At 39.2% G+C, this 26,598-nt stretch overlaps 1 protein-coding gene across 6 annotated transcripts in view; it reads right to left on the bottom strand.

Annotated features, from left to right (window-relative positions):
• The window catches only part of LOC131591835 (protein bicaudal D homolog 1), a 166,286-nt gene that overhangs the window by 11,399 nt on the left and 128,289 nt on the right, over positions 1-26,598 (bottom strand). The window contains exons 6-10 of one of the 6 annotated variants that reach the window (XM_058862927.1): positions 21,597-21,748; positions 15,023-15,340; positions 13,862-14,052; positions 11,547-11,555; positions 281-356 (exon numbers count right to left, since the gene is read on the bottom strand). In XM_058862927.1, coding sequence (XP_058718910.1) covers positions 281-356; positions 11,547-11,555; positions 13,862-14,052; positions 15,023-15,340; positions 21,597-21,748 — 746 coding nt within the window. Of the gene's footprint in view, positions 1-280; positions 357-11,546; positions 11,556-13,861; positions 14,053-15,022; positions 15,341-21,596; positions 21,749-26,598 lie in introns of those variants that run through there. The other 5 variants (XM_058862928.1, XM_058862919.1, XM_058862921.1 and 2 more) reach the window with 5 other exon arrangements.

Consider the following 26,598-nt stretch of genomic DNA (forward strand, 5'->3'; position numbering starts at 1 on the left):
AATTCATTACTATTTTGGCATTGCTGAAAAACTGCATAAAAATATCAAATGAGGGCTTCAAGATCCAGCTTTGCATTTTTTCCATATTTTTACAGGGAAGCAAGTGCACGAATGCTGTGACTCATGTTGGTACTGTCACTGCAGAAATTACCACTGTTCTTCAAGCTGTTAAAAGCTTGCTGTCAGAGAAAAAGTGAAGAGTTTTTGTCTGAGGAGGAGGAGGGGGGTGGCAGGCATGCATGCAGCTATGTGCAAAGAGAGGAGGGTTAGTGGAGTTTACCTGACAGTCTGGCAATCTGGCCCCCTGGCTAGTTGTGAGCCGTGTGGCGGTATGGAGGCAGCAGGCTGCTGACAATCTACAAGAAACTGATAAATTAGACATATATACAGAGAGATTACAGAGCAAGGGGTTAGTAACGGCAGTACACAGGCTACGCATCTCAGGGAGAGATTTAGTGAGGAATGTGCTCTTGGTGTCTTATCTGACAGAAACACCTTTTGTCTGATAGCAGTGACATTGGCTGTTGCCTTTTTCTCCTTTTCAGAAGAAGCACTCAAAAAATTTTTGTTTGTTTTCCCTTAACACTGACAAATGTTTGTTTAGACAGACAGCAGTAACGGGTGGTATTCAGGATCTGAGTTTAAACCTTGTACTTCTCATTTTTCTGCTCATCATGAAGTAGTTTTGCTCACGTCTAATATGAAAAGTATCAATAAAGCTACTCAAAATTTATCCAAAGGATTTATATCCATACAAAAACAATTATGTAATCTCACTAAAACATACAAGAAAGTCTTTTCAATTTCTGAACAATGCTTGTGAGACTGGGATTTTTTGGTAGGAAAAAAGGAAAACTTGATACAGTCAGTTTCATTGTTTTGTCATTTTTTATCAATTCTCTGCCCAAGAAGTTTCCACATCAATCACCTGCAAAGTTGTATTATGGTTCTTAATTTATTAAATAACAGTAAAGCCAAATAATCCTTCATTGCTTTGTTTTCCCGTGACATTGAAAACACGAAGACAGCTTTAGACTGGATAATACTTGTGGGGCTTCATGAACGTAGTTCAACAAGACAACCCTGCTTTCTAAGTCAGCAGTGTTTACTGAGATTTACAGATCTCAAGATTTGCTCATTTTCCCTGCAGCATTCTGGCCTTTCATTCCACTGTCTGTGTGATTCAGATTGTCACACAACAGAGTCATCAGGATCTTTTCAAATATTGGAATCTATGTGTTAAATTCTGACCCTACCAAAAACTGCTGGAGATAATTTTTCATCTCTAGTAGGATTTGCAGACCTATTATTCTTCCTGACTGCTTCAACCCAATTTTCAACCTGTTTGATGGAATGGGGTTGTTTTCCCCTAAATCTTAAAAATGAGACAAGGTACTCAGAAAGAACTTGATTTTTTCTTCCAATTGTTTGCTACTTAAAGCTCAACACCAATAATAATTTCTCTTTACAGTGTAGATGTGTTTCAAAACTCCCTTCTGTTCTTTGTTTCAATCAATGGAAGAACATGCAAGTAATCTGTTGTCAAGAGTGTTGAGATGACATCAGGTACTGCAGAGCAATACACCTTCATAGCACACTGAGCATCATATCCACTATTATAGTATTTCCCTTCCATACCAGCCCACAAGGCTTCTCCCAAGCTCCTGTGAAGATCTGTGCTGACCTCCAGTGGGTAAGAAGCAAGTGTACCCAAATCACTGGTTTCTTCCTGCTTCAGGAAAGAAAAGAAGGGTTTGGACCTATTTTCTAGTACATGGGTTAGAAAAATATGTGCAGAGTTTGCGCCGGCAGCATTGTGTCCTGAAGAAGAAATGGAATAAGAAAGAATACTCTGCCACTCTCATTTACCAGGATTGTCACTATAGTCCTCACTGTATCCTTTAGCAGAGGAGTGCAAGACTTGGCAATGTATTTGAGTCATGAATAGAAGGGTCTGTCATTTCAGCACAAAGCTCAACTAAAATAAGAGGTGTCTGAAGAACACACAGATCAGGCTAAATGCAGACAGAAAATGACAGCAAATAAATAAATAAGTAATGCTTTATTCTAAACAAAATAGTTTGCAGAAGTCCAAAGTAAAGTCATTCCCAACAGGTTATATGAAGTTACCAGTGAGGAAGGAAATACAGAATGAAATGCTGTGTGATGAAAAGGTGCAGACAGGTTTCACTAATACAGAAGAAATTGTTCCGACAGGCTTTTCCAGAGCAACACAAATGCCTGATTTATGATCCCGTTCCAATATCTCAACCCTGCTGACAATATTTTATGATGCATCTTGATCTGCTACATTTGGCAGAACGCTTGACTAGTGAGCCAGGTCCTGGGAGGATTATGCAAGCTGGGTAATAACTATTTCAGTGTGAAACACTATTCTAGCTGGCGTCAGCAAAGCTCATGCAATCTGGCTCACGTTCACATCAGGACCACATCTAGTGATCCACATGTCTTAAGATGACTGAATTGTCCTCCTACATCCTCCAGGAGTGAAGTTTCTGAGGATTATGCTAGGAAAGAGCTAAGCAGAATGCATATGGCTTGCATAGACACATTTCAAATTCAAAGGAGCTTCTTATCTGCTTATGCCCAAGTAGCTGTGCAAGAGCTAACTTTATTCCTTCTATATTTAATCCTTTTAAGGATTTTGGAGGATTTGTAACACCCTTCTCTAATGTCATGACAATCATAAAATGACTTCTTTCTACTAAGGAATTCCTGCCTGTATTAAGTAAATGTTTGTTTCTTTCTGAAATACTCTGCTGAAGGTTAAAAGTCTCAAAAAAGTCTTTACTAATTCTAATGTCACATGCCATAAAGACAAGGTAAGAAAGACATGCTTTCTACTACTAAAAAAAAGTAAAAATAAATTTTAAAATCACATTGAAGGAAGCCTTTTACCTGTACCTTTCAAATATTAGGGCCTGTCAGTCAAGCTGTAGAGTGAAAGGACAGTCTGTCATTTATGTAGAAGGTACTTGGGGTACAGACAAGTTTACACTTTTTGGTATGTCTTCTGACACTACCACCAAGAAAATCATCAATAAAGTTATTAAATACAGACTGTCTTATTTCTCCATCATCTTCACTTGCTTTTAGGAAATAAACCACTTTGGGGCAGGGGATGAGCTATCTGATCTCAAGTCCTTTTACCATTCCATGAACCTACAACAAAGAAATGAATTTTAGCACTCATTTCAACCACAGATGACAAAGAGGATCTGCTGTACACAGAAATCCACATGCCAGTTTTCACTGAATTCAGCAGGACTTGTGCTGGCAGATAGAGTGTCTTGTGACACTCTCCAACAACACTTACCACTGGAATTTTGAGGAAATATTGGGAATTCGAGGTTTAACTTGTGCTATATGTTACTCCTGTTTCGATTTTTCAGTTCCTGACATTTTAGCCACTTGCACAATGATGATATAAAGGGCTCAGAGATTTCCTCTCACACAGATTAGCCACTGCTGATTTTCCTTTGGAACCTAATGCTCAGTCCTAATCGGGCTAATCAGCTCCTGATGTAAGAGCATTAAAAAAAAACCCAGGCTCAGAGAAACTACATCTGCTCACATGAGCACTGAATGTGCTGCTATAAATTATCTGCTGAGAACAAATTTCACCAAAAAGAGAGTATTTTCCTGTGCTTCTCTTTGGCTCAGTCACAAAAACAACATGTTTCTCTGGTGTCACAAGATGTGCTCTGCCCTCCAGTCTGTGAACTGGGTGACTCTAACCAACACAGGTCTACTTTACTGGGTTATTTGTGTCTGAGATGGGCTTGGCTTCTGGTGACATCAGCAATATCCTCTGTGAAAAATCTACATGCAAGCATTTCCAGTCCCACCTGCTCAGGACCCAGCACATTGCAATGAACATTTCAGCACATTCTGACTCTTAGTAAATTCCTTATCTCTACACAGTGCTCTCAAACACCAAGACTACTCAGAATCTCAAGATAAGCATAATAGATTTTTAACTGCATTTAGTTCTGTTAATCAATGAAAAATTTTTTTTCCTCTTATCTGAAAGGGTAAAATGGAGAGCCAAACAGCAAACTATCAGCAGGTTCTGTTACATATTTTGCATTTCTGATATGAAAACATTTGGAACAATCTGTTCTTGATAAATGAAAACCTGTCAATAAATGTTTGTGACCAAATGTGAGATTGAGGCTTTTTCAATCTGTTAAAACAAATCTTGCCTAGCATCCCATTTATCACTCCAGGCCAACAGAAACTCCTTCTTTCCTAAGTAAAAGTTTTCAGGCTATCTGGCTTCATGTTATGCTACCCAATGTCAATTGAACTTGCTCCACCAAGTCTGAGGAATTTGATAATAAGTCTATGAAGCTGTTATTGACAATTTACTTGAAAAGAGAGTATGATCATGGATTGTTTTCATCCTTGAAATGTCGATTTAATGGGAAAGAATGAAGGGTTAATAGCATGAGTTGAAAGTATTGGGCAAAGAACAGATGAATAGCCTTCTAGTTGTGCAGATGTAAAAATGTGTTACATCACAGAGCAAGACCTACAAAGATAATAAATCAATCCTCTCTGCTCAAAGGTAAGAAACAAGGAAGATTTTCAAACCAAAAGACAAATGTGAGATGTCAAGAAGAATGGAGCAGAGGGTACTAAGATGCTTGCCCTCTTCACTGAGATTTGTAGAGATACTTTCAAGCTGCAATCTGACAGGATGAGAAAAGTCCCCAAACTGTTTATATACAAAGGTGACAAGGACATAAGTTTATACAATAATTTGACAGCTGATTTAATTTATAATTTATCTTCATTTTTCTAATGAATGACAAGAAAACTTTGATCTTCCTCAAGGCCAAGAGGAACTTCAAGAGGTAACAGTAATCACAAACAGCTGGTGAGAGAACAGCTGTGACTTACCTTTGAAAAAAGCCACAAACAACGGCACAGGTCAAAGATTAGAAGAGTCTCTCCCTTCTGCTTCCAGGGTCAGTATGAGTCTGGAAATAACACAGTTACCTCTGCCCTACACACAGCCCCAGCAGATTGGTCTGTCAGCTGAAAACTGGAAACTGAAACAACTCCATGATTCTGCAGGCTGCCCTGGGAGGAGAGGGCTATGGTGGAGCAGCCTCTGGGGTTCCATCTGGAGCCTGGCTGGCCTAATTAACCCCAGCTTGCACAGAACAGGATTGAGTCAGCTTGTCCTGGCCTGTGAGCCAAAGGAGCAGTGTAGGAGGACTGGCCCTTGTGCAGAGCCATTCTACCACTCCAGGAGGGCCAGCCCCATCCTGGCACAGCTGCACACCAGCAGCCAAATAAAATTTACCAGGTGCTGCTTAGCTCCTGCACATTTTCCAGCACCCACATTACCTGCAATTTCCTACTGTCTGAATTTTGCCTCAGTTCCATCAAACTGAATAATGGATCATTGATTGGAGATTGAGAAATGTGTCGACCAAGTATCATTTTCAGCTTTCTTCATGTTAAAGGTAATCTACTATGAGATTCCTGTGTTGAGAGAGGAAGTACACAGGTAACTCACAGCTTAAGCTTGCTATTCAGGAAACTTAATAGCTTAGATTACTTTTGATTGGAGAAGTTACACCAACAATTAATTCTTCCACTACTTATTTCTTACTCGTCTTAAAAACTATATAAAGAATAAGAGATTTGAGCATGCTGCTGAACTCCCATTAATTACCAATATCTATACATTGCCCTAAGATGCAGTAGGCCAGCAGTAGGATGCATCTAAAATCCTCATCTCTGTCATCTCCCCGTGGCCATCATCTTTTTCTGGCAAAGCATGCTCAAGAATGTCCCACTGTTTCTACAATCACAAGCTCCTGACACAGGCCCTCCTTCTGCTCCTCCTCCTCTGAGCACCTTAGGACAAGGTCAGGCAGAGTTAACCTAACAGAGGGTTTGCTGTTAAATGCTTCTCAAGAGTAAGAGCAGGTAGGGAGTTTAACTGCTATTCACTTACGGCATTTAGGGAAATGCTATTTATCTTGGTGATTTCCACAAATGGGCTCATGGAGCATCACTAACCACTTCACACAGCAGAGACAGCCATGGTTTAGTAGGTCACTGATTCAGGGGCTTTCCAGAACACATCAGGTTTCTTGGCTATGTCCTAATGGGTTCATCTATACAGCAGCTACACTATATGGAGTGCTTTTATCCTTAATTTCCTCATTCTGCGTGACTTCACTTGTATTTGCTTTTTAGACCTGAATTATCCCAAATCTAGAGAGCTGTTCCCCCATCAGTCCATATGCTTCAGTACTAATGTGCCTGCTATCTCAAAGTACAGTGATAAAGCCATATCCCAGCCTTGCTTTTCCTGTAGCTCATATTAAGAGTAGCTCTTAAAAAATAAATAATACCTTGTCATTAACGAAATTAGTGAAGTGCATTTTTCTCCAGTTACAGGTTCAGAACATTAAGAGGTTTCTTATTACCTCTGTAGCCTTTTCCACACTTTCTGTATTATGACGTGTTTCTGTTATTTGTCAAATGGTTTCTGTGAATGCTTTAAATAATTCCTCATTAAATCTACTGAGAAGCTAAATAATGGGTTAGTAAAACAGCAGAAATGGAAATGGCATAAGCTGAAAAATATATCTTCAGTTCTTTTCTTTTATATACAGTTCATAAAAAGCACATTTAGAAAGGTCTGATGATTCATGAAGCACTTACTAAAAGATACACACATTTTAAACATTTCAAAAGAGGAAAAGAAAGGTCTTAAAATTACATAAATCATCACATTTCAGTCTTGTTGTTTACCATGGAAACATCAGTTGAGGACACATTTCAGGTCACAAAATCATCCACAGCAAAAACACTTGCACTATTATATGGATAAAGAAGGGCCTGATTCAAAGTTTGAAGTCAGTGGGAACAGTAACTTTAGTAGGCTTTGGAAGAAACAACGTAAGTTACAATTGTAAGGTTCTATGGCCCTAAAAAATGCAGACAGGGAGATACAACCAAGGACACTAGTCTTGCTTAAAGAACTGCTGTGAGCTTCCTCCAAACACCACAACATCCCAAGGAATTGCTCTGTCAGAGAGCTAAAATGTCAGCATGTCTAATTTAAACAGAGACTCACTTCTCTTTTGCCTGATTTATGAGGTAAAAAGCACAGTATTGAATATTTCTGTGCATTTGATGGCAAAAATCAGCAAGTCATGAAACCCCATTAAAACTTGTCATAAAAGAAGATAGAGATGGATTACTTTTGTCACCAACACTGTAAGGTTATATCAATCTCTGTTTTAGTTAATTGATAGGACTGGATTCCAAAGCCCAAAATTTTCAGAGAAAGCAACAAATATTTGGTAAAATACCTTAAAGATTTCATGTGTCATCTGTATACCTGTTTAGCTAGAAAAAAACCCAGAAGTCTAAATAAGACTTTACTGCAGAACTTTAACAAATGATGCTAATGTAAACCTTTCCATCCAGCAATGATGTCATAGCTTAGATAGAGAGAGAAAAATGTCAATAACCTTTTAATGAAAATACACAGCAGTAAGGCATGGATTTCACTGCAATCTCTTTTTCTTATTATTATTCTTTAATGTTTCATCAAACAAATTAGGGCTTCTATGAAAAACTGGTTTTATTTCAGGATTACTTTCTTTATACAGTGAAAAAACATACTAAAAAATAAACTAAACTTGTAGAATTGCAGTGAATTCATGCCATAATAGCTAAATCATATTGAAGTAGCTAAATTATATTGATCAGCATGAAATGTATGGGTTTGGTCTCATCAGTGGCAACTGGAAAGCTAAATGCAAGAGAGGAAAAGCACAGAGTGAAAAGGTCCTGTTCACAGTGGCACCAAGAGGTAAAAGTACATTTAGCCAGATGAATTCTTCATCAGTTACAGCCAACCAATGTCCTTGTCAAGGACACTGTTCCTCAAATTCAAAACGGCCTCCATGGGGACAACACACCATGCTTGAAATGGCATAAAAATGCAATGCTCATTAAGCTGAGATAAATGAGCATATCAGATGCAGGACATGGCCCTGAGAGCAGGAAGATATATACATGTATCTGTATATATGCATTGATACCGCTCATCAAACAATGAACACACACAGATACAAATATGGCATGTTTACAGAACCCACAGAAAATAGGACAATGCAGAACAAAAAAAAGAGAACACGGATAATAAGTAAATAGTGACTCAATTATCCCTTTTGTGGAGGGCATCATATTAATGTTTAAAAAACCCCTTACACATTATTTTTTTAAAAAATCTACTAAAAACATATAAAATCCATTTTTTATGAGGAGCAGAGACAGATTAAACCAATACTGCATGAGTCTCACAACAGCCAGTGGCCTTTCTGATTGTACAAGCTCAGAAACATCTTGCAGCTACATGATCATCATCAACACAAGTACATTCCCAGTAGATAAAAATACAACATTCTTTCTTAGAAAAATTATCCATGGATCTCTAATGAGATGTTCTAATGAAGAGCTCTAATGAAGCAAAGGGCTATTTGTACTCAGACTAAATTTGTGTTACCAGAATAAAGTTGAGGGTTTTTTTAAAAAATAATGGTTCTAAAGATCTTCCACGCTTTGGATTGCTTGGATGAAGCAAAACATATTTTCCTGAAGGAACAATTCAGCCTGACTAGTTAAATTTTATATGGCTGCATATCTTACATAATAGTGGTGGCTTGGTTAACCACCTATCCTGCTTTTCAAGAATAAACTCTTTCACTTAATGTACAGAAAAATCCACACTGTTAAGAACCCAGTATAAAATTATCTAACTTAAAATCAGCACAGAAGGAGGTATCTAGATCCTAAACATGTTGATTTTCCTCTTCATCAATCTATAAAATTAATTCACAAAGCAGAAGTGAGAAATATTTAAAATTCTTCACTGTGTGACCTGAACAATCACAAAGCACCCTCCTGGCAAAATTCAGTTCTGAGCTGGCAGAGTTCCTCAAAGGACTTCCTCCACAACCATTTTTAAAGGAAGCTGTGCTTTCTGTGTTCAGATTTCTGACAGTCCTGCTGTTTCATAATTGAGAAGTGCATAAAAAAGCAAAGTTGAGATACTGAAGTAATGCCTACAGCAGCAAGGCTTAGAGATTTGTGAGGTGCTTTCTGACATTGGTACTTCAGCTCAAAACCAAAGCTGAAACTGTTTTTGGCAAAATATTCCTAAACAAACAAAAAATGTGCACAGCTAAAGTCCTTGAAGTAAACCCTTTCCATCACACAAGGAAAGTAGACACAAGTCTGCTATCAAAAATGTGTTTCTCTGACCTTTACACAGGCACACCTCTCCAGGCATCAGAGAGGTGTCAGCCTGAAAAATCTCTGCTCATTTTCCCAGCCCCTGCATCCAAAAGGGAAAGGTAAGGCGGCTTCTACTCACAACACACATTTTGAAGAAGATTTACCGTATCTTCACACTCCCTAAACAAAATGAAGAAGTAAGAAGGAGGAGCAAAACCAACAGTCTTGCCCCACATGCCAAGCTCCACTTTAAGGTTATTGAAAGAAAAATACAGAAGGAACGTGAGCTTATGACTACACATAGAATAACCTCTTCTAGAATATTTTGGAAAGTCACATCTAAAACAGTGTACTTTAAAAAACTCAAAATACAGACAGAAAAATATTTTAAAATTGTATAAGAGTTTACTTCTCATCTCTTGAGGCAAGAGGGGTTACTCAACACCTCACATGGCCTATCAAATTCCCTATAAAACTAAGAACCACCCTACTCAGAAGACCCTCTGCTCCTTGTTGTGTCAAACTGTTTGTGCTACATCGAACAAAACAATGCATTTGCAGGTTTCTTACCTATTCTTCACATTTTAAACCACTCTCAGTGTAAAGACAAGTAGCAAAGACAACTCTTAAGCAATTTCCCTTGAGTTACAGCTTAAAGATTTAATTGCAAGACTTCCTGGGACCTCAACATTTGGGTCATTGAGATTTTTATTTTCATTGTCCTTATTAGCTTTGAAAATACTTTCCACCTACAGATGCTGTAAGTTAGTTCTTGGTGACACTCCAGGAATTGCCTTTGGGATAGAGTTTTTACAAATGAAGTTAAATTTTATGGTAAGAATAGAAATCAACAAACATGAGCTAGTTATTTGTATCATATTGTGATTCATATTTGATTTGCTTTAAGTATAGAGCTACGTCAGGAATTAATCTTGGCTTATTTTTTCAGTAACTATTATATATTCTTAATTACATATGGTAGGTGGTGAGCTGAGTGCCTGAGCAGTTGCTATACTATTATGTGGCATTTTCTGTGCTGTCTTTATCTTCCACATTAGTCTCTTCTTGTGAGAATTAAATGCCAGGCTGTAAATCACTCTTGAAAGACAGCTGAAAAGCAAGTGTGCTTTCAGGTTTCATGTGCTTTCATAAATGAGCACCCATACAAAACCACCTATTTTTGCAGGTTTGTTGTCTTTTTTTAACAGGTTTTTAGAAGAGCCATTTTATGGGATGGTTTGTAACAATTAATCTGAGCACAACAAAAATACAAGTTTGGATGACAGCAAACTAGCATAGTTCTGTTGAAATCCATGGGTCTAATCCTGGACTGGGTCAACCAAATATCTGACCTCAGCTGGGCTTGGAATTTGAGGGAAACGTGTTACATTTCAGGCTGTTACCTTCCCTTTTCTATTGTGATAAAATAAAATAGATACAGCAGTACAGATTTCTCTGAAAGGATTGCTCATTATGATCTTATGATATGTATTCCTTCAAAAGATGAAATACTTCATTTTTTACAGTGTTTTCCTGTGTGGGATTTTAAATACTAAGCATAAACAATAGGGGAAAGAAGCATCCACCACATTTTGTTGGGAGAGCGCTCCAACAAAGGAGCTTCTCAGGTGGTTCGGTGTTGACTCGGGATGAGAACTGCAGCCATTGGTTATTGTTCTTCTCAAAACCTGTTGGGAAAGCTTTTACTTCAGGTACATCTTCTACACAAGGACCTTGATGTAATTTTAAGCTAAAATAGCAGAACTTCATATTCAACTTTTGGAATTGCCATGCTAAAGTATCTGACAGAAAAAAGAGTGCTGTCAAAACAGATACTACAGGGGACCTTTTTAGTCTTGTTCTTTCCTCAAAGAGGTTGAGAGAACCATATTTCATATTTGGGATATTAAGAGGCACCTAGTGACTTCATATTCAAGGAGTTTGAACACAACTGCAAAGGAAAGGTCATTTTTACAGTGTTACACGCTGCCAAACCCATCACTAGGCTTTCTATATGCCCTGACTTCTTCATACAGTTAGGAAAACAAACACAAACACATCCAAACGTGGGCTGAAATTGTGCTGGGCACATACTGGCTGTTATCAGAAGAATAAAGAATTGAAAGTGTAAAAATACATGCTAGAAGAACAGAAGCAAAGAAGAAACAGACAAGAAAGCTAAATGCATGCCATTGCCTAGGAAAAATGGAGCACGATACTTTGGAAAAGCACTGAGTGGTATTTTTAGCCCCTTTGGGCTGTTAAGAGCTATTAGTTCAATTAGAAAGCCCAGATCAAGTCCTTCAGTCGCAGCTTTGTGTCAAAGGTACCTGCGTGCTGATCTAAAGCTGAGGGCGTTCAAATGGAAATTGAGCAGGACATGATCTCTTGCTTAAGAGGTCTTCTGTTCAGCTGGTCTTCCTCTGAAGAAGGCTGCCAAAAGCAGTCCAGCTTTCCCTCTCCAGGTATGCAGTCAAAGCAAAGGCAGCCTCTTCTGCCAAGCACCAGTCCAGAAAGAGGAGCAAGAGAAACACAGCTTGCTACTGCAGGGGGTTCATGGAGCAGAGGAACCTGTCCTGTACCAACTTCAGCTATTTTGGCTCTTGGTCTCAATCTCCAACCAAACACATTCCCAGTTATAGCCTCCCAGTCCCCACATCCCTGGGAAAGAACAGAGAAGCTCTCACATCACACAGGTGAAAAATTTTAGTGAAGGAAATAGTTCACAAATGTAAAAGAACAAAACAAAAACATGTTTCCATTTGATGTAGGTTTGATTCATTCTTACTCCACACCTGGGGACTCAGCCTCAAGCCAAGCTACACTTTGCTCCAAAGTGTTTGAGTTTGGATGCAACTTTTTTGCACCCTCTCTGATGAAGAAGCAGGTGTGGGTTGCTACACTTCTTGCTGCCTTGCTTGACTGCACAAATCATCTGAGAACAGGAGCTCTTTGTGAGACAAGGCTCTTAAACATTCTCAGTAAAAGCAGCAGAATAACATTCTTCGCTGTTCCTTACTTTCAGGAAACAGATAATTAGACAGATGGCAAAAAAAATCCTACTTGGTACATCCTTCCTTTCATCTGTTAACAACAGTAAGAAATCTTCCAGAAACTGGTAAAAATAATGATGAATAATTCCCTGCCTAATCCTCAGATTGGTTCTAACCTGGTCCTGCCAACACTGGAATCTGAATGCTCAGAAAAATCTTGGATTTGGGCCTGTCAGTCTCACAGGCTGAGACTAAAGCCATGTGATGGTATAAAATTCTGACAAATGCATTCAGAAAGTTGAGATTGTTGCAGATTCATAAGGACAGCTGCAACATAAATCAGTGACCCTGTCTCAAGACCCTTATACTCTAAATATATAGAGATGTACCTAAAGTGACAGGTAGAACTCCAGGAAAACATCATTTTCTGGATAATTCTACCTTTCAGGCTGCTTCATCCTTTGGTCTCTGTTACTGGACAAAAAAACTGTGTCAGTGTTTCTCAGTCGTGTGGTCCATACATCTGTGATGTTCCATGAGATATCAGATGCTTCCTTCCCCCCACTCCCATGTTTTTCTCCTCAGGAGACAGCTCTTTGATTTATTTACTGCAACACACCCTAGGAAAACGTCTTGTTTAGACTCTCTGCAGTTTTACACTTGTCCTCTGAGTGGGCATTACTCACATGGCACTACTCAAAGACACTGATGACACTGAGTGAGAAATATAACCTACTAAAGGGTGCTGCTCATCTTCCCAGAATAAACATTTATTCAAGCAGAAACTACTTTTATTTGTTTTAGCTTTCATATTCATATTTAGTTTTCATGTTTCATACTTATGTTTTTTGTGTATAACATATTTCAAAACAAAGAATGAATAAAATTACCACCAGACAAGACTGTGCCCAGTTAAAGGCTAAAGGTCCTGCTCAGGTGCAGAAGATAAGAAATTATTAGTGGTTCTCTCAGGAGAAGAAAGCTATCACACCTTTGAAATGTCATCCCAGTTTGCATTTCCTTTCTACGCCTCATTTGAAGCAGACGCTACATTTTGGCAGGAAATTAAGGGCAAAACCTTCCTGCATAGATAAACTTCATGACTCAATTTGTATAAACTAAGCCTTCTGTGAGCTGATCATGACTCTTTGGAAAAACCTGACTGAATGCCCCAGGGTGAGAAGACGGGTGCTGCGGAGGCTCCTGCACACTGCCAGCCGTTCCCTTACCGGTCCTCACACATCTGACTCCTCTATCCCGTGGCATTTCTGCTTTCCAGAGGGACTACCAATGCCACCACCAGGCTAAACTCCACCCAGGCACAGGGGTGCAGCCTCTGTGGATGCCAGTGGGACTGCACCCACATATACCACAGCAGATCTTTCCACACTGCATCTGAAACCAGTTCGGGCCGCTGCCGGCAGAATGCCATCTCCCGCTACATGTGACACAGGAGGAGACATTTTGCTTTTCAAGAAGGTGCCCAAATTAAATTGCATCTGCAGTGCTGAGAGGATCCCCTGCTCTGCTAACCACTCAGCACCACATGCACCCAAGGAAAAAATGTTTACCTGGTATGGCCACGGTTAACCTTTTTTCCTTGCTGAGACGGTGCCCATGGATGAATTCACTCATGGAAGGGGGGCCCCTCAGAAGATATGATTCTGTGGAGGCGGGATGAGGGGGGGCTCTTAATAATTTCTGGAGGTAGGTCCCTGAAGTCCTGGGATGGCTCTGATCACAAAGGGAAGGTGAGAATAGTCTTGCAGGAGATCCAAGAAAAATACATATGGAAACAAAAGAGTTTTACTTTAATTATCTTTCAAAGCCTCACGAATGACAATATCATCTTAACTTGCTTAACAGGCAAAAATCAACTATCGTTGACACCCCGTATCATTTCCAGAGCAGGACACCTTGCCTGCATTGGAAATCCTCATTCACCTTAGGGAAGGAGGAGATGAGGTTGGGTTTTATCTCAGCATCCTCAAGTCAGCTTGTACAAGTTTCCCTGATTGTCCTCTCGGTTTTGCATTGTGATTAGAGCATACAAGAAAAGGGGATGATTATCTAGGACTTCTCAAACAGAGTCCGCTTCATCTTCAAAACCATGGAAAAGCCCACACCTAGAGAGTTTTGGCTGGGGCAGGCACAAGACATGAGCTCACTGCTTGAACAGCAAAATATTTGCATTAGGTTATGAATGGCAGCCATCCCCTTCAAAAGGTTTCTTGCTCCCATGTAGAAAAATTGATCTGAGTGAACACATCCATATTCTTTTCACACTGATAAAGAACAAGTGAGCACCAGAGCTTAACAAAGAAATGCAGTTTCTTTCATGTTAAGCACTAAAATGCTCATAGAGCACAATCCTTCTTTTATTTCAGATCCTCATTACGGAAAATCATAGGGAAAACTTAAAGAAAACTTATTAAAGAAAATACATTCACACTTAATATTAAAGACATACAAGATGCACCGAGACACTGACAGAATATAGTGCAAAACACTGCATTCAGAAGGAGGAAATAACAGTGAGTAGGTGGATCTGAACCACATGTTGCCAGGCTTTGAATTTCATACTCATATCCTCCCCGCCTCCTCCTCCCCAGTCAAAGTACGGAAAGAAAAAATAAGAGTAAAAAAAGGAAACATCATGTTTATAATTCAGTGAACGACTTTAATGCAAGTCTGGCTACTGCACTGTACTGTAAAGATCACTGCATGCATACCTTTTCCTCTGAGTGCCACTGCTGACCAGTAAGTTTGGTTGCTGTGGGCCCTGACTATGCAGGAGGAAAGTGTCAATGCTTGGCACGGTGGCTGATGCCTCCTCACTTACTTTAGGGCTGCCGATCTTGCTCTTTCCCAGCTTGCCTTTGCTGCGTCGGGATTGCTCATGGTCGAACTCTAAATCCTCCAGTCGCTGGGTCAGGGCAAGTTTTTGCTGGATAGCCATGCGCAGCAGAGAGTTCAGGGTCTTCTTCTCATCCTCCGCAGCTGCCAGCTGCCTCTGCATCTCATCCAGCTGTGTGACATACTCATCACACCTGTGGAAAAACAGGGCAGACATCTGGGGAAACGGCCCAAGAACCAGTTCTACCAGTGAGCACATTCCTGGGCTTCAGTTACAGAGCCAAACTCAGATCCCAGCTTTTGCTGACCCTAATCCTGACAGCAGGCAGCCTGAATTCTTCTGTTCCCACTTTGAATAAATTTGGACTTGGACCTGAATGTCAACACTTCCCATTCAGCAAGACAACCTGTGCCTATATTAATATAGTCTATGACAATATAATGTGTTTCTGATGCAGATAAAAAGAAATTGGAGGGGAGGTATGGGATTTTTTCCAGTTTAGACCACAAATAATAATTTTGGGTGCTGCTTCTACTAGTAAGTCAGCACTGATAATAACATCTACCAACTAGAAAATACTATTTTCCACAGGCAGTAATATCCACTTCAAGAAAGTATTACAAAAGAAGACTGCAAGTAGTTTGAACACTTGACACATCAGACTTTGTGTAAGGAGAAACCTTCAGTTATTTACCCTTGTTAACCATTTATTACCATGATTACCATTAGTTACCATTGATTAAAAGGGTGCTATTCAGGAAACCCCACACCTGGAAGTTATTTCACATTTACTCTTGAATCTCTTAGAGGTGTTCATTGCTATGGTCACCTACTCCATTTTAATCCTCAACCTCTTTTACCCATATGAAAAATTATCGATCTCTGAGAACTAAAACCAGCTTTTTTATGATTTGAGACCAAATTAAATTTATTTCTGTTTTTAGCAATACTTCCCAAAGTTAACAGGAAAAGCAAGGCATTTCAAAATTCTTATAACACTTTTTGAAGTGAAATAGCTTCAGTTTGATAGCAATAGACCATCTAATCAGTGAGACCCAAGAGCAATAAAAATAAACGTATCCCAGCAGTGGGATGCTTCACACACAGCAGTACTGCCTGACCATCAGACACTGCCCAAGGACTTTTCATGTTGAATAATGCAGCTTTCACCAGATCTCCTTCCCACAAGATCTAAGTAGCTTTGCTATGTAGTTGCAATTGTATAATGGATGAGGATGTAACTTTATCAGTATCACTTCCAGAAAGCAAGCATAAAAAATTATTTTAGTCTTCCTTATCAAAATGGGTGATGCAATAAACCTTTGAATTACTGTGAACTGAGGGATGAAACTAATTTCTCTGAAATTTTAATCTTCCCCTTGGGAAACAGAAACAAAGTATACTTGAAAATATGTAGTTAGTTATTCTTTGCACACAAATACTTAGATATATATGTTGCACTCCCCTTTTCAGTAATTCAGGCACTGCAAGCAAAATTACTAAATCAGATACAGCTTCATCTAGTTTCAGTATTATCTTTCTTCTACAGGACCTTAATAAGCATGATTGTTGCTACCCAAGCCTTGAGGAAAAGAGATACTCATGAAATGTCGACTTAAAGCCAATTTGCACACCTGTTTCTGCTCCAAGCTGTGAGATGTCTGTTGATGCTTAAGTCAGTTTCCTTGACAGAGACATGAAATCAGCATTCTGAATATTATAGTAATTTCTATTTCAAATTAATTTACTTTGATGTCTGTGTTATCAGAGTTTTAAAGCCTCATTTTTGTAACCAGACAGGTCTTGTATCCATGTCTTTTATTCTCTCCTGCTTTCCTCTTTGTTCAGGAGACTTATTTCCAAATGTGTTTCCTGTTGAAAATTTTTAGACATAACACCTGCAGCAACACCTGTGGCACACTGCCACTAGAGGAATGAAATATCTTCCTTTAATATGCCAATAAATCAATTTTGGTTTTGGAAAAAGATAGATTTTTCTCAGTCCTTAGAAGGTGTTCCAGGTATTTGTGGATCTGATTTGTAGAACAGCCCAACTGAACAGCTAAGAAACAAGTGCAACAAAGGTGGATATTACTAAGGCAGTCTTAGATGAACCTGCTATGAGAAATCTGGACATACCACATGCTATTAGCTGGTCTCATACTTGAGACAAAACCAATCTCATTAATACATTTTCTTGCTGTTCTGATTAATTGCATGTCCTCTTGTCCTTCCTAGAAGTGTCCCAATAAGAGCAAGACCACATTTCTGGTAGTTCACTGCAGTGTTTGGTTGGTTCCAGTCATCTGACCTCCACCATGACTTGATGCTTCTAATTATTTTTCACAAACACATGGTCTATTGTCTCTGGGTTTTTGCTGCTCTAGCTTTTTTTATTTTATTTTTTTACTTGAGAAACAGTGTTCAGAAAGGTTAAACCTATATCACCCAAGTAAAGGCCTTAATTAACTTTAGAAACTGCTGAATTAACAGCCTCAGGTCTCCTGGAATTTTGCAGCAGTGAAGGTTATACTGTGTAGTGAGAGGTAACAACTGCCTGCAGCTATAGAATTTCCCTTCACTGAAATATTCCCAGCTATGTGCAAGTTTAGCATAAAAGGAGACATGTTTCCAATTAAAAAAGAAAAAAGCATTTGCACATATCTATATTACCTTTTACCTACACGTTTGATAAACACTCACCAAGTCTCACAGAAGGAAGAAAAAGGTTAAGGATCTCCTAAAAGAAAAAGGTAAAGAGCTCCTAAAAAAGATGACTTCTGGCATGGCAGAGACCATTGCAGCGCTCCAGGATACTCCAGGGCTCTGAATAGGTCTTTCAGGAGGGTTCAAATAGCGATACCAAAAGTTAGGTCATGTCCTCCTGAGTCAGAACTCTTCCCCAATTTCCCTCTTGCCCCAGGACAGGTTGTAAGCTGCAAGTGACTATTAAATATACAACACTTTTTCTTGCTGTCTGCTGGTGTACTTATAGTTAGAGCAAAAGTCAAGGTTTTACCTATCTTTTATTTCTCTCATCTCAGAAAGTAAGCAGACAGACACATAAGCCCCCTTATTTTTTATATTCAAGAAGCTTATATAGGATTTTCAAGGATTTCTGGTTCCATCTATCCCTCTTGTCTAGGAACATAAACCAAATACCAAATCAGGCTTTAGTGTACTTAAGGTAACATAAATCATAGCAGAGTTTGAGCTAAAACCTGGTGACACTGACAGTGACAGGTCCCTGCTCTAACCATATAATCATAATTCTCTTCTGTTCACAAATGTTTTCTCAGCTCCAGGATCTGTCCCATCTTCTTACTCCATCTCCTCAGCACACATTTTTCTTTAAAAATTATCATAAGAAAATAGGTTGATGGATGAAGAATAAAATCCATGCATGTAGTGTCAGGACTATGGCAATAAGCAATATTTCCTGCTCTCTCCTGTTACATATCTCTATTTAGGCTGGGAAAGCAAACAGTGTAAGGACTCAGTGAAGTTTGCTTCCTGAATCGCTTTAGGATCAAGGCTAGTCAAAAGGAAATGAGGAAGCTGTAGAGATCAGAATCTCAGAGATTCTGGGGCCAAATAGCTGCTCCAGAAGGAAAAAGGGCAAAAGCAGTGGGACAAGCAGGACAGAAAGACTTTTGAGACAAAGAACTGAAAGAAGAATTTAAGGAGTGAAGGATGAAGAAGGAAAAACACAGAAAAAGGAAGGCTCCTGCTTTCTGCACAGGGAAGCTTTGGAGGAAAGTGTCAACTTTGCTGTTCAGACCAGAAACAGATTTGCTGTGCTCTCTTTATAACGTGCACTATGACCTTTATCCAGTGTATTTGAGGAAGGAACCACACAGTTCAGCACCAGATGAACATCCACTTGGGGATGAAAATGATGGTTTATGGAAAGAGAAAGGATATTGTTTATCAAACAGTACAAGCAACCATTTCCAGGTCTATAATACAGTTGTACTATCAGAAGAATGATCTTCCTATTGTACAAAAGCAGGAGTAAGTACCATGTGATGCACTATAACCATGGAAACCAATGTTTTATTCAACAAAAGACTAAACAATTGCTTTTTTATGCTGAAGGTTGCTACTGCATCTAATGTTACCTTCAGCCTTGTATTTTCAAACAGATTTCTCTTCTTCAACAGACTTTCAGAGTATATCAACTCTGTCATTTAAACAAATGCTCTTCCAAATGGACTATTTGGAATGAGTCAATGATTTGACCATTTAGGAAGATTGATTTAATTATAAAGGCCATTAAACTCCATGCTAGGGAAGAAAAATGAATATTTTACAGCAGAAAAATCTATAGGAACATAATGATGTGAAAGAGACCTTATAGTGAATCATTTTTTATAACTGTGCTCAGAAAATACTGGGCAAAACTTGGGACCTCAAGGGCAGGGGTACATTCCATAGGACATCACTGAGTGTTTAATCACTAATACATGGAGTTTACCAACAGCAGTAAATTCTCTGGGTGGAGTTTATCTCTATTAACATTAGAAATTTCTAAACTAAAAATATGCAACTCAGCAAGTCACACAGACTCCCTTTCTACTTCACAGAAGAGGAACAGAAGTTTCTTTGCATCCTACACACAAGGAATCTAGAAAAGATACCAGGATGAATGGCACCAGTGAAGCCTAATTCTCACAGAGGCAATGCTATAGCTTCCCATCAGCTCTAGGATATGCCTTGAACACAACAGAAATCTGCACTCAGGATGCCCAAATTGGGTAAGGAGTATTCAGTACACCAACAGTCTAACATTCCCTTTAATTAGCTTCTAAAGCTTTGCAAACTACTTTTACCTTGTATGTTGATGATTTATGGCCCATGCAAGAGCCTTGTTTGCTTTATGCTCACGATGCCACTCCTCTGCTCCAGAGTTACCAGCCTTCCACGAGCTCTTACAGAATTAGAACATTCCTGTGTCTCCTAGAGTAAGGAGCTTGCAAGGAAAGGTCAACACATGCATTTCTAACATACAGACACACCTCTCCTTTCTGGAAGAAAATCTTTAGATGTCAATGAAATCAATCAGGCTACCTTGGTTCACACCACCTGCTGAGCTGGGTCTTCGTTTCCATTATGTCGCTACACGCACTCTTCTGACGATGGACCTATGATGAATTTGTACACAGCACCAATGTCATGACATATAAATGCCCCTTTTCTCCTTCCTTCCCACTTCTCCCAGCTGCTGCTGCCATTGTCACTAAGCAAAAAAAGCACCTTAGAAGGCTGGAAGTGGCAAGATGGCACTGCTGGCAGCACTGAAGAGATGTTGGCAGAAGGTACAAAGATGTCTTATCATTTATGGACTACAGCACAAACAAGAAATCTGTACTGTTTGACCATAAGAGGGGGGAAAAAAAGTCTCTCTTGTGTATTTCCAAAATAAGAATTCATTGATGAAAATGCTGGATATTTTAAAAAAAAATATCTCCTGGTAACCTTTTAAAAAGCAGCTAAGATGAGAAGACACAGTCTTAATGTGTGCCAGGGGAGGTCTAGGCGGTCATTAGGAAGAATTTCTAACAGAAAGGGTCATTAGACATTGGAGCGAACTGCCCAGGGAGGTGGTGGATTCAACATCCCTGGTGGTGTTTAAGGAAAGCCTGGACATGACTCAGGGCCATGGCCTGGATCACAAGGTGGTTTGTGGTCATAAGTTGGACTCAGAAGTATTTTCCAACCTAGTTGATTCTGTGATTCTGTGTAAAATCAAAAGCTCTTCTGAAGAAAATGTGGGAGAAGGAAAAGATGAAAGCTAATTAATTACTGTCCTGCCAGAAAGAACTATGTTACAGAAGATAAGTGAAGCTTTTATCCTGTGAAGGAGAAGATAATAAATTGAACATCACAGTGGGAGAAAATAAGAATTTATGCTGGAGTGGGAAATTACATGGCCTTACAATTATTAGCACTGGATTACAGTGTAAGTTAGTTGATTAAATAGATTTTACTACTGGTAAGTAATAAATCTCACTGTAATGAAAATGTGGGGTTCTGAAGATCATCATTAACCATACAAAAGCTTTACATGACGGAATCGCTGCGTACTTCTGGATGGGAAAATCAGCAACATAAATCCCCTATTTGATTTTCACTTTAAAAAACCATATAAATGCAAATATGTTGGAGACATATATTGTAATTTATAACACTTTACTCAAGGTTGTATTGACATTGCTATTCTTCAGCTTTATTTTCCAAGATACGTGTCTCAGCAGCACTTGAAACCTTTCAAGTTTTGCACAGTGTGCACTCTAGGACTCATTCACCTTCATCCAGCAAACTCCTGACCATGCAGAACATAATTTCTCTAACCTCCTAAGCACCCAACACACACAGCTAAGTGTGTTCTCACTTAGCACACACATGTTTACAGTGCTGAACCAGATGGTGACACTGTTTCACCTTACCTGGTTGCAAACATCGCTCTCAAGGATGAGAAGGTTGCTGCATCTTCCTTCAGAGCCTTTAGTTCATTCCGTAGTTTGGTCATGGTCTCAGTCACCATTGCTTTTTCATTTTCATATTTGTTCTTCAAATTGGCCAGTGCCACTTCAGCTGTCTAAAACACAAACAAGGGTATGTGCTTATGAGACAGAGATGTAAGAACAGCTAAAATCCCATGCCTGATTTTGGTTTTGATGCCCTTCATTCACACAGTAAAAGAAATTAAACCTGATCTTCATTGGGCTGCACACTTTAACTTCTTTTAAGCTGTACTCCACAAAACCAGGAAAAAGCAGCTGTAAGGAAAAAAACCATTTCAATGGCAACTGACAACAACTCAGCACCTCAAGTATCTCTGCAATACTGTGCAGCTTTATGTGGAGGACTCATGCAAGCGAGTAAAGTTACTACAAGAGCTGCTACCACGTTGTTTGAGCTGCAATAAACAACCAAGTGTGTCCCCTGGCCACTTTGTAAACAGGACAGAGAGCACATGAGGCTCATCCTCTACAGCCAAGTTGTGAATCACCATGTTTGGCCTCAAGCCTCCTGCTGGCTGAGGCTTTCCTTGGGCACAGGGACAGCCAGGACCTGGCAGCTTGATTTATGCCTGATAACTGGCAATGTTCACTGCTGTGCAAACCAGCATTATTTTAGCAGTTTTAAGCACTAAACAAAACAAAACAAACAAACAAACAAAACAAGACAGAGAAAGTAAGGCTTTGTATTTGTCCCATTCCTAAAATTTTGCTGGTCTCTTCTTGCTGTTTTCAATTTCATCCATTAAATTTCTTTCATTTACTGTAGTGCTTTTGATAGTTACATTTGTCTAATCTTTGCAAGACTTGAACATTCTGCTTTACCTATGAATCTAGTATCACTTTGAAGTTATTCAAAATACATAGTTTTATAGAGGCTTTATCCTACTGCTGCTTGAGACATTTAAAAATACTGCCTTTGAATGAAATGAAGAAAAATTTGCTTCCTTTTACATTTATTCAGAGGGTGTTATGGCTGTTTTTTGCACTTCATTTAGTGCATAATAAGTTGCAGCAATTCACACAGGCAATCAATTTCCTCTATTGATCTTATGGGCTCTTGAGTCACCACCAGGGGAGAGAAGTTTAGAAGAACATTAGGTTGAAGCAACCAGCAATGGACCAGGACAAAAGATGGTAATGACCAAACAGTTGGAAACCTATTTCAAACAGTCTGAAACTCAATACATTTCCCACTAACAATATTTCTTAAAAAAAAAGGATACATTAGAATCTCCTACTAAATTACACCTACTAAAATACACCTTTATTGGTACTTTCACACCAATTTACATTAAGAGAATAGATTTTTAAAGGGCAGTAGTAGTAACCACCTATCACTTTGAATAGATGCAGTTTTCCAATCCAGCTTCGAAATCATCAGCACTACATGTTAAAATTATCAATCATTTAGGGATCTATTTAAATCAATTCTGCTTTTTTTTCAGCCTTGATGATATATGCCTTGGTGCAGTGTAGGATGTGTAGAATGGCAGACACCAGCCTATGCCTTGGCAAGATAAAGCAGAAATAATCAGCTTTTTGTCTGTTCTCAGCCATGACCAAAAATGCACACTCATAAATTAAGAGTAATTTACACCTCACTGGAATTAAGCACGATGATCAGACAGATTGTGATCCCCATGTTTTAGTCCATATGTCAGTGTAAGCTAAAGGGATGTGCAACACTACAGGATGAAAATATAATTTACTTGGTGAATAAAAGCAACTGAGCAAGAACTGTGTCAACCCTTCAAATATTTTTTTCTTCCTATTAAAGTTTCCTATAAAACAACACAGAGAATACAATGCATAAACTTCAAGCCCTATGGGAAATGCTTCATGGCTCTCCATGCACCAGCCACGCTGCTGAGGATCTCGCTCCTGAAAGTCTCCTAAGTGAAGAACAAGTGGGAACAAGTGCTCTGCTGGAGAAGCAAAACTGACAAGAAAAGTGGGTTTAGTAGCAGAAGAAAGAAGGGGAGCACAAGCTGAGGAAGCTTCTCTTGGAAGTTTGGGGAGCCTGAAGAGACAGGAAACTTGCCTGAATCATGAGAGCACCCTGAAGCTTGAATGTGTAACGGAGAGCGAGACAGGATAGAAGAGGAACTCAGTCTCCATCTATCAGAGACACTTAGAGTGTCTGGTCACCTCAGCTGTACTGTCACACTGTGCCAAACGAACAGGGACAAAATGAACTGAATGAACTGAAGACACAGCATAACGTTACTCCTCCAGAGTGCCAGCTCTTGCTGAAATTATTTCTATTTGTTCCCCATCTCAGCCAATCTCCAAAATTGTACCCATTAAGCCATATATGCCTGGTTATACTTGAAACCAGTTCTGTAGGAGAATCCAGATTTAGGTAATCTAGAACAGTGTATACAGAGCAGTCTCTGAAAGGAAGGATGGGGCAAATAAAAGCCTTTATCTCCAAGTAGTGGGTGCCACAAGGAAGTAGGTACCCAGGACGTGACTTTAACAGCTCTTTGTGAAGCATTTGTTTAAAGCTGCGGTTAAAGAAAAAAAATTGTACCAGAAAAATCAGAGAACTTTTCTTACACATAAAAATGCAGCCTTTCAACACACAAATAGATGGGGAGCACAAGAAAAAAGATGAAAAAAACAGAAAAAAAAACCCCAAAACCCCATAAATATTCTTCAGTGAAGTAAATAATCCAATAAGACAGCAGAGGTGCTCATGACACTCGTGTCAGACCAGTCATGCTGAGGAACTGGGCAAATGAACTAGCCAGGCTCCCAGCCAGCCACCTGCAAACATGAGATTGACAGCTCATGTAGCATTTACTGTGTAGAAGTCACCCAGAATTGACAGCAATGCCAGGAGGGAGCAGAGAGCTCCAATGCCTCAACTCCAGCAGGGTGTGAAATACTATCAAGGAAAAGAGAGCTGGGGAACACACAGAGCTCAGCTCCCTCCCCATCCCCAAATGCCAGCCCTGGAGGTGAATAGGCTGAGGTGAGCACACACTCGAGCCCAGGATCTCAAGCACTGCCAGAACTAACAGGGTCCTTTCCATCCTCCTCTGTATCCTTAGAGAAGAAATGTTTGCCAAACTCAGCCTAAAGGTTGCCATCTTCATCCTGAAATCTGAGAAAAAATCTCATTTTCTAAGACAGCTTTGTATTCCATTTACTTTATATCCACAGTGTGAAAAGCAGACCAGCTAAAATAATTGTTAATAAATATTAAATCCTACACTGGTAGGATTTTTATTTCACACACAAAAGCAGAAAACTAGCCTGTATTTTTAGAGCAGAACCAGGTCTTTTCATCAAGCCTCTCTTTGGCAGTAGAAATTCTGTGTTCTGTCCATATAATATCAGGGCATTTGTTTATAGATAAAATTCGGTATGTCTGGGGTAATCAAAGGATTTTTCTGAAGGACTTTTATGGGTATTGCAGTTATGGGAGCTAGAGACACCACAGTTACTGTTAATTAAGATGTGAAGGTCTTGCTGACTCAATTCTGTCCCATTGAACTATTTACTTAGGAAAACAACTGATCAGCTTTCCATCAGTACTTCAGGGTATTAAATTCCCCTCATAGGCAGCTCTGCTTTCCGATTGCTATTAGAAATCGAAATCAAACCCATTATTGAACTGGTCCTAAAAGTTATTGCATCACTGATTCGATTTTACTCTCTCGTTTATGCTACTTGTTAATGTTTATTCCACCAGTCTGGTACAGACACAGTAATTTGGGCTATGAACAAATGGATATATAAATCAAGACAAGGTAAGCAAGCCAGCAAGACTTGTGTGCCTTGCTTTCTTGGGCAATTGATTTAATAATCCATTTTCATGGGCTTAGGTTTGCAGCTTCTGACAGCAAATCTTGCTCTCTTCTTCCTGCTAGAGCCTTGTGAACTCTAAAATGCTTATATGGAAATACTACTCACCAACACTGCATACCAGCTGTGCTGCCCTAGTTAAGGGTGTTTTTTCACTAAACTGTCCAAAACAGCAGATCCAAGGAAGGGTCACACAAGGGAAAAACATCCCCAGCCTTTTGCTGCTTAGAAACTTACTCTTTTGAAGGGGAAAACCTTAAAAGAATAAATCTTAACTCCTGTTTTTTTGAACATGAGTCAAAACATGAATTTGGGTTCTGGGATATACCCACCATTTGAGGCTGGCACATAATAAATCACTCTTCCCCTCTCCAACATAAAATTTCTTTTTCCCTTTACATTATGATGCCTTTTAGCTTTAAAGTTTGAGTAAGTTGATATCAAGTTTGCATGAACAAGTATTGCAAATTCCTGTATGCAGCTGTACAGTTACCAATATCTATGCTGCTATCCAATAAATAAAAGATTCATTAATAGCAGCTCCTTAGTCAGCAAATCTATCTTTTCCATTTCAGTGAGCATGCCTTAGGATAATGCATTATTTCTGACAGCAATAAAAGAGTGAGACTTAGATAGATCTTCTGGTAACAGCAAAAAATAAATGATAACTCTGTGCTAAGGGGAGAAATCTTTAATTTGGAATCACAGAATGTATACCCCCATACATCAATTCCATCTAAATTACATTTTAATTACATGGAAAATCCACATAGAATTGCTCTGAGCTATTATTGCTTAGCTAGAGATGGTATTTAATTACTTGAGTTAATATTTAACATGTGTTGTATTGGGAAGGGGGGGAATGCTATAAAGACTCAATATATGTTGAAATATTGCTGCAATTTAAAAATCCCCAGTACCCTATGCAGTTACAGATACAGCAATCAATTAAACTGGAAATTGTAACTCCAGAATAGTTGACTATTGGGAATTTTAACATTGAAATCCCATCATTGTCAACAGCTAATAGTGTGCCAAGCTGTTAACCAGGATTCAAGCCCCCATGTGGTGGCTTTCAGATGAGCGTTTTCAGATGAGGAAAGTGCCAGGC

Source organism: Poecile atricapillus, chromosome W (genome assembly GCF_030490865.1).
Source record: "Poecile atricapillus isolate bPoeAtr1 chromosome W, bPoeAtr1.hap1, whole genome shotgun sequence".
In the NCBI taxonomy this organism is placed as follows: domain Eukaryota; kingdom Metazoa; phylum Chordata; class Aves; order Passeriformes; family Paridae; genus Poecile; species Poecile atricapillus.